The sequence below is a fragment of the Sinohyriopsis cumingii genome, chromosome 10, assembly GCF_028554795.1.
Source record: "Sinohyriopsis cumingii isolate HCF-2022 chromosome 10, ASM2855479v2, whole genome shotgun sequence".
In the NCBI taxonomy this organism is placed as follows: domain Eukaryota; kingdom Metazoa; phylum Mollusca; class Bivalvia; order Unionida; family Unionidae; genus Sinohyriopsis; species Sinohyriopsis cumingii.
In genome coordinates, this window is record NC_142970.1 from 3,915,081 (window position 1) to 3,924,442 (window position 9,362).

Sequence of the window (9,362 nt, forward strand, 5' to 3'; positions counted from 1 at the left end):
ATTTTGTAATTGACAATCATCTTAAATAATGCGTCGGTATCTTTTGGCCTGGCTATATGGTATACCGTTTTTTCATGACATGGGATGACATGAAGAATATTCTACATATTGGTGGATATTAGTTTCTTTGATATGAATATTTGTAGAGATAGTATTATCAATATTTTTTTAATTACATTTACATCTAAAAATGAAACATGCGTACTTGATGCAGTATAAGCAAATTTAATTGTCGGATGAAAATGATTCAGGCGATCAATACATTTTTTCAGTTCTTCATTTGATTGGTTCCAGATCATAAATATGTCATCTAAAAATCTAAACCAAACAGATGATTAAACTTTTCGTTTTGAAGAAAATCTTTATCTAATTTACCCATGAAAAGGGAAGCGTATGAAGGAGCCATGGGACTACCCATTGCTGTACCCATTACTTGTATGTAATTCATATTATTGAATTGAAAATAATTGTTTTCCAATTAAATGAAAATAAAAGACGTCATCCGTTACTTTCAAAACATTTCGTGCCTGAAGAAGCATACATTAAATTTCTCAAGTTGTGTTACGTACTATAGATATAATGTGAAAAATGCATATTTGTATTTTTCAAAACATTTTTCAAAGATTATATTAATTTTATTTATCTTGAGGTGTCCACTTGGTCATTTTATCAAATAAACATTTATGTTTGATAATTATTCATATAATACGTTTTAGATTATTTTAAATGATTTTCGTATTTTCCTTTTGCACAGGTGCTGAGAAGTCCTTTATTATTGTCTTTCTTCTTTTCATTTAATCATTTTTATCCTTTCTTGTCAAAGGGAGTGTATATCAAGCATTGTACATTTTTTTAATCAGATTATCTGGAAGTCGTGTACCGTTACCAGGACTGACTTAATATAACGTATCTATTTGCTCACTTGTTTCTGCAGTAACACATCCTGCCTGAAATTCGTGCTATTGATGACGAGGAGGAAAATGTCAAGGGCATATAAGTAAATTCCGTTAAAGTGTAAGAATGTATTCTGCAACGGCCATCATCAACACGAGTGCTGATAAAGACGTTGTCTAAGAGAATAGACGACATAATTTAAACTGAGAAACGTATTACGCTGAATAAAGACACTCAGATCGATAAATATGTTCATGCATACACACCTTAGATCCGAGTGACAAAGACTGTGTAGAAGCGCTCGAGTTCAGTTGGGAAGGTACCTCCTGTTGGTTAGACTCACTCTGTTCAAAGCCCTCTAGAAAATGTGTAATAATAAGGTCAGTGATAAACTAATGCCTATTGCAAAGAAACCCATAAGGGAAATCTAGTGGGTATGTTTATTTATTCATTCGTTTTACCTGCATTATTACATAAATACGTGCTTCTTGTATTATACACTCTATGGAACTCGTTCTGGTACCATGATTAGCAATGTCTTATCATTTATCATCCCTTATTTATTTTTAGTGGAATCTGCGGTGCGTAAATTAACTGCAATTCAATGTAACATCTTCTACTATCCCACGTCTCCAGCAATAAATATACATAAGTTACTTTTTCACCACTACTTTGTCTCCATTCCTTTGAATCTTTACCGCCTTAAGTATTATGAACTAGATTACCTGTTTTATCATCATACTTCGGCAAGGAAAACCAGGAAAACATGGACGAAAAATTGGAACGTCATATAAACTATTCATTAATTAGAAATATTTAGAAGAAAACATATTTGTTCCCCAAAAACTAATTAATAATTGGCTATTTAAAACGCGGATTTACCATTGTAAATTCCGTTTGCTGTGAATGAGTTATTTTTTATTATCCCTGTGCTGCTTGCGATGCCGTTCGTTTTCATGCGGGAATCCTTGTAACCTGGATTGGAACGCGCATGGGGATGTTTATGATGTTTCAGTAGCACGGCACGGATGTGGTTCCGAATGAGGCCAATAACATCTCCCTCTCGTATCCAAGATTCCAAAGCACGATCTTGATTGGTAAAATAAATGGAACTGTATATTCCAACAGAAATAATAATAAAAAAGATAAAACGCGCAAGAACAAAAAAGATATAAGCAAACAAACAAAAAGAAAGAAACAAAAAAAAACCACAGCAAATTATGAATGTACAGTGTACCTACACTAGTTTAGATGTCTTCAATAACCAGCCTTCTTTTGGAAACAGAGTCTAGTTATTTAAGAGTTTACATGTCCGTTCATTTCCATTTTTAATTGAGTCTCCATAAAACTATGGATTAGTGACGTCTTCCTTGTGATTCGAATGGATAAAAAGCTACAAAAGTATCGATTTTAGACACCTTCAGCAATATTCCTTGATAAACGAAATCATGTCAATATCACATAGATTCCTGAAAATAATAGAACCAAATCAAGAAAAACAAGAATGAGATCAATTAAGCAGATTTGTGTTATATGGATTACTTAGAATCATGCAGATGCATCCAATTCTTTCAGCTCTGTTATGGTCTAAAACTGATATATAGTCATAGAAAATCCCCAAACCAAAACTACTTATTCCTACATATTCCTTGGATCGCACTTGTTTGGAAACGTATTTTGAATCTAAAATTTCCACTGCTTATTAAATAAGATAAACCATGCATTTTGGGTAAACAAATCATAAAGAGGAATAACTATCAAAATGATAGCTTCTCATTAGTCCTGGATCCGAAAATAGGAATCTAGGAATTTTCTTATCGATTTCTATTCCTCTTTATGATCTACCTACTTTTAATCACGACGTAAACAATTGTCCGTGCCTTTACGAATAAACCTTAAAAATAACTATCTATAAATAATTGTTTGTAAGTTATCCACCTCTGGCAAACATGTAACATAGTTAAGACTTGTGTTAATGACGCGTAATTAATCGTTGTTAGTAAGAGTCATGTTAATGAGGACCCGACCTTATAGTTAGCTTTTATCATGTTCTCACACCTTTGGTACGTGATCAGTAGTGTACTCATAAGTACCCAGCAAATATTAGAAAGAAAAAACAGCTTTTGAAGGAAAATGCATATTTATATTTCATTACACGTTTGCATAAAATCGTATTATCTTTTCTTCTTTCATTACTGTTTGCTTTAAGTTTTTACAAAAGTGATAAAGATGGCATGTTTGGTAGGTCTTTACACGAAATAGTCCTATAGCGTACCAACCTGCCACGTCAGCCATGCTGCTACACTCGACATCCAGCAATACAGGGCATGTTGAGAGAAGCTGTTTCAGTTCCATGAAGGCTGCCATAGACAGAGATGGCACGTGTGGTTTGGACCATCTCTTTCCACCCTCGTCCAGTACCTCTTCAAACTTCACCCATCTAGATAAATCAGATCATCATTTTTAGGTCCATTTCTTTTATTATGTTGTATAACTTTAGTTTTGTGTTTGTTCTTTTTTCATTCAAATGTTTATTTTCAATTTCCCTAGAATTGTTTCCTATACTGGTCGAATTCGTCCAACTGTTTCAAATTCTTCTGAAGGACGTTTCAGGTGGGAAACAAACCTGTTCTATTCGAATGAGACCTGACTATCGTCAAACAAGAATTAAAGCATTAGGTTTCCTTAAAAAGGATTGTACTCTGGATCAAAAAATGTGTAAAGAACATTTTCATACATTATATATTTTATTTTTTGTCATAGAAATCTAATAAAATTGGAGAGACAATGCAAAAGTATCTTAAGATATGATTTCGGTTGACAACAAGAGTTAGTACAAGGAAATTATACAATTTACAAAGATACCAATAAGAAGGATACATCAACCTTTGCATTGTAGTAAGCTCAAAAATGTGTCCATGTTCTTTGCCATACCTAGCCATCTCTTTCCAAACAAGATCTTCCCTATATGTCCGCAAAACGTCCATCTGACAGAACAAGAGTTTTACCGCCTCATCTTTCTCGTCTGTGATGCTGCAAACAGCATGTACTGAGATGTTGTCTGTACTGGAGACGGATGAGGAGGAAACTTGGAGACTCTGGACCCTTTCGTCGGGCACATATAAATCCATTCTGTAAAAGAAGTGTTAATAATATTTGTGGATTTGTTTTGTGAAAACAGTTTAAAATGTAATCACGCTCGCTTTAAAGGTAGGGACTTTGTGCATCTGAATAACATGCCGCGTCATGACGTACAAATATGTTTGATGATTTGTGTGTTTTATGGAACTAAGTATATGAATGATTTGTCATTTTCACCGACCACATTGTCTTATATCAGTTATTGATTTAATCAATAAATATATCGATGGACGAACCCATTAATGTTATTATAGTGTTCGCAGCTAGAGATTGTGTATAGTGTTGATTTTGTTTTAATCGGAGGTCACATCATCTATGATTTATTATGTAAGAAATATATTTTGATCTTAGGTTTAAAAAACCACAGTAAATATTGGTATGCACACACGCAAACACACACACACACAAACACACGTATATGTAAAGTAAATAGAATTTTGCAGAGCTAATGTCGTTTACTAGAAACTCGCATTTCCACTCATACCTCAGATATGTGTGTGTGTGTGTGTATGTCTTCTCTAATTACATGGTGAAAAAAATAGTACTGGTCTAACCTAAAGGTGTATTAAGGATTTGAACAACGACATGAAGCAGCATTCACATGCAGATTTGGGCATTATTTTGCACTCAGACTTAATGATACCTTGCCTTGGAGTTATTCAACATACGGGCAGTACTTTGCACTCAAATGTAGTAGTGACTGGTCTTGCAACCTCAGTGACTAAAATTTCAATCTGATTTAAAAGTGACATATCAAGCTTCGATTTCATCAAAATAAAAGCAGAAAGTTAACTTACATGTATGACAAATGTTTGTTGAATATTACGCCAGTGTCAGTTTTGTTGGTAAAATGCTGGGAAAACTGTCATAAGGTGAAACTGAGGTCAAGTTTGACACAAGAGGTCTTTACGACTATAAGTAGCAAAAGCAGGTACACGAGATTCCAGTGCTTTGTAAAATTTATCGTAAAATGTGTATATTTGTAACACATGAAACAGAAGGAATAAGATGTTTGATTGCAAGATTGAGTTAATCGCACAAGTTTATGTTAAGAATCAATGGTCTTAAACTATGTAACATAAAGAAATAGTTGAATTAAAGGAATTAATGGAACAATTTATTTCACTACCATGCAAAGTGAAACTGCATTAAACACTATCATTATTGTAAAGTAAATTAAAAATAATCATAAATATTCTGTATAAAGTCCAAATGTATAAAATCTTCCGAATGAATTTCAATCGTCTTGATTATTTTGAGGTACCGCAATGATATAATCCATGAAATCTTGGAACGAGTCCTCAATAATCCCAAAGTAGTTGTTTTGCCTAAAACGTCGATGAGCACTTTGTTATTTACATTAATGTAACTTCCATGAACAAATTAAATAAATACATTCTTCTAGAATCATACCTGAACACAACAGCAAACTCTGATCATAGATTTCCAAAGATTAATGTCAAACAGATATAAAGACTTCGTTTATAGAATCTTGTAGACCCCAGCATTGACCTTAGACGCAATAGGATTTCCTAGGGTAAACCAAAAAAAAAAAAAAGGTTTCGATCTCAAATTTTAGTAAACGTCCCAAACAAATGACCAAAATCAGGCAAGCCAATTTCTAGCATCAATTACTGACAACAATGAAGCTCACGATATAAATTAAATATACATAAGTCTTTTTGATACCGTTAGATTTTATGAGACATTAATCTCATTGTTGGATTTTTCGGTAGAACACGTCTTGCTCACATATGATGCCATTATTGTAATATTTTCCAAAGAAACAATCCTTATATAATAAAAGCAATGTATTGCAGTTTAAACAGCCTTACCTCAAATTGCTTGAAACAGTTCTTTTTATCAAAGACTGATCGCTAAAATTCATAGCAATTTGAAATGTTTGAATATGGTGGAACCATCCCAGAGGAATCTGAAAATTCAAATTTTATAAATATAATACATCTATAGAACCATAATAGAAACAGTGGGTAATTTTAGCCTCAATATATGTTTAAATAAGTCATATTTACCTTACAACAAACATTACCGAAGCACTAATTGATTGAACCGCTAATGTGGAATGTAGCAATCCGGGGGTCAAAAACCTTTCATAAGTGTTCTAATAAGTAATTAGGCGTTCAACCTGGAAAACAGCCTATGATATAAATTCTTACATCATAATATTGTGACTGTCTTAAATCCTTTACCTGCACAAAAAGAACTGTCAAACCTGTAAACAAATGACAACACCAGAAGTCACAAACGGCCTGCGCGAAACCAGCTGGATCTGCTATCTCCAATGAAGAACAGATGTTGCTCAGCGAAGAGTGACTGTGTAGAGACAAAATGCGCATAACATGTCCATACTGACAAAATAATATTAAACAAGGTCTATTAAAGAATAGCGTACACTGTTATATTACATTAAATTCACGGCTGTTTCAAAATTAGAAAAAAAGAAATCTGCACAAGAAAGTCAGCAAAACGAAATTTTCAAATTTCGAAAAGCATGTCCGAACTGGCAAGCATTGATGTCTGTCGATTATAGATATCACATGAAATGGAACGAAACTGAGGTCAGCAGGCTAATTAATTGCATAAGTGTGTCTGCGTGTGCGAAAGTAACATGCGTTCTTGGTAATGTTATTCATATCTACATTGTGTGCATAATTTTAGTCTCTAATTTAGTGTTGTGGAATTATATATATATATATATATATATATATATATATATATATATATATATATATATATATATATATATATATATACACATATATATAGAGAGAGAGAGAGAGAGAGAGAGAGAGACATACAAACCGAAAGACAGACAGACAGTGACCGAAACAAAAGGTAGGTAATCACATTTTTCATTCTTGTTTCGTATAAGGCTATTTTGGGACTCTATCTGGACTTGTATCTACTTACGTTAAGCATACGTCCACAATAGTTTCTTTTTTTAAAAAAATGTTTTTGTAACATTACGATTACATACCTTTAAAATGTTTGTTAAGCCATGGCAGTCAAACGTTGCGTGTGATACAGATTAGCAACTGATGTAAGTTCGATCATAAAACGTTAAGATAATGCAATCTTTCTACAGCGTCTCATGCACGTCTTCATCCATTAATAGCAAAAGAAGTACAATAACTAAGTTGCAAAATGTTAACAAAACTTCGATGGTTATAACTTGATGAGAAGTCAGTAGAACGAAAGTTTGTCCCAGTGACGTTATGAAGTAATGCACATCGAAACAGTTGCTGACTATATATATCTTAGACAAGGTAAACTTTGGTTAACCCTCGTAATGATTTATTTCATATATAAGATAAGGGAAAACGCGCGTCAGTTTCGATAGAATGCGCATAAAATAATGACTAACAGTGTGCTCTCATTCATACACTTGACCTACGTGTGGTTCAAAGCCGTTAATCCAGCGTAAGACGAAAGATTAACAATGCTGTGTCATTTATGCCCTTAACAGGGAGCTGACAAGTGGTAAAGAGATGCTGAGCTGTGTCCGTTCCAGACAGCATATATTAAGACGTGGATATGTGTATGTAGACAAATCCTGACATATAAAATGTTCATAAATATACGATTATAATAAGTTGAGCAGTTTACAGTTGTACATTATAATTAGTTACAAAAGCTACGTGCTAAATCCAATGTATGCTACCGAATCACACTACAAACTTGGTATGAGAAATAAATCATTTTGGGATGAAACAATAAGCAACTAAAATAAACAAAATTCTTATAGTTAAGTCTAAATTCATTAAGGAATGTCAGAACGTTATCAGAACGTTACCGTTCTGCATTTACGCCAGCCCAACCAAGTGACGATTCCTTTATTAATAAATATGTCAACGAAAAGTTCATAGGAGAAAAGTACTTAATTTTTAATTTTTTTTATAAAAAAAGACAATTTAAGGCAATATTTGTGGGAGATAAACTTTCGAAAAGCCGCTCTTATAAATTGTTGCAAAAGTTCAGAATTTGTATCGATGGATTAGCACAAAAGAGAGAAAAAAACATGCAAGTCGAAATCTTCTGCAGTGAAATGTTTTTGAATAAACAAATATTATACAGTTTTCGAATAAATGTAATGATGTTATGTCACTTGTGAAATTGAAACATTTCTTATTAGTGCATGACGCGTAGTATTTTCTTACATCTGCGATCGAAACGTACATATCATCTCTTTATTATATAATTCATAATGAAATGGTGAAATGCATCAGTGTTAGAAAAATCAATATCGCCACATCGGGCATAATACAATATCGCCTTTAAGGCGATTTCACCTTTGAATCTGCTTTTTCCCTGCTTATAGAACATATACACCCTTACTTGTATTATTTTTCAATTTTTAAGTCTAATTCATCTTTTTTCTTCTCTCTTTCTCTCCATCTTGATGAACATATCTTGGAATACATTTATTTAAGCAACGAGGATGTGCCATGACAAAATGCCTAAAACAGATTGAAAATAACAACGAGGATGTGCCATGACATAATGCCTAAAACAGACTGAAAATAATCTCAACTGGGTTACATGTATCATCTTTCGTGTTACGATATGATACATGTATTGTGAACATTGAAACTGATTACACTTACATGAACTATTTCTATTAGATATTCAATGTTATCCACTGTTACACTCTACAACATACTTTGAAATAATAAAAGTGTTCAAGCAGCGATTTTGTCTCTCATCACGAGAGACTGACTCTATCGTTTGATCAGTACTATCAGTTGAGAAAGGAGTACAAAGTTATGCCATCTGAAGAATTTTGTTTCAGCGATATTTTCCGTTATCCGACATGGATTCTATTTCTTGATCTCTGACTCTAATTCATGTGAAAGTAAAAATCCACTCACCGTCAATTCAAGTCTAATATTCCTCCACAAAAATCCTTCGATCACACCTGTATCAAACCTTTTGTAGTGGCTATGTAAATGAATATACTGTGCGACTTATATTATGCAATTTCCCAGGTGTGTTTGAATGGCTCCGGGCTAAGAATGTTCCATCTATTTGCATTACTTTTTTCTGCAAATGCAGTGCACAGCCATTGGTTGTAGCGACAAGTCGATCCAAGCGGTGCATGTGGCGATTACGTCATAACGTGATGACAATGATTTACATGAAACTCAACTCAAAGAATTTACTGTGGATTTGTAACTCTTCGAAAAAGTATGTCATTCGAGTATCAACTTTCCCTGTTTTCAATCATTCCACACTACCACGGTATATTCATCAGAAACAATATTCAAATATTGCATGCAAAAATAATTAAGTATTGTGTATTAAGTATT

At 33.3% G+C, this 9,362-nt stretch overlaps 1 protein-coding gene across 5 annotated transcripts in view; it reads right to left on the minus strand.

The window, feature by feature from the left end:
* The window catches only part of LOC149789506 (electroneutral sodium bicarbonate exchanger 1-like), a 35,907-nt gene extending 26,851 nt beyond the window's left edge, over nucleotides 1-9,056 (minus strand). Inside the window, exons 1-6 of one of the 5 annotated variants that reach the window (XM_089971543.1) lie at nucleotides 8,925-9,056; nucleotides 5,871-5,968; nucleotides 3,829-4,026; nucleotides 3,174-3,334; nucleotides 1,777-1,983; nucleotides 1,161-1,252 (exon numbers count right to left, since the gene is read on the minus strand). In XM_089971543.1, coding sequence (XP_089827669.1) covers nucleotides 1,161-1,252; nucleotides 1,777-1,983; nucleotides 3,174-3,334; nucleotides 3,829-4,026; nucleotides 5,871-5,923 — 711 coding nt within the window. In that variant the 5' untranslated portion in view covers nucleotides 5,924-5,968; nucleotides 8,925-9,056. Of the gene's footprint in view, nucleotides 1-1,160; nucleotides 1,253-1,776; nucleotides 1,984-3,173; nucleotides 3,335-3,828; nucleotides 4,027-5,870; nucleotides 5,969-6,245; nucleotides 6,356-7,033; nucleotides 7,244-8,924 lie in introns of those variants that run through there. The other 4 variants (XM_089971542.1, XM_089971544.1, XM_089971545.1 and 1 more) reach the window with 4 other exon arrangements.
* Nucleotides 9,057-9,362: the final 306 nt, after the last annotated feature.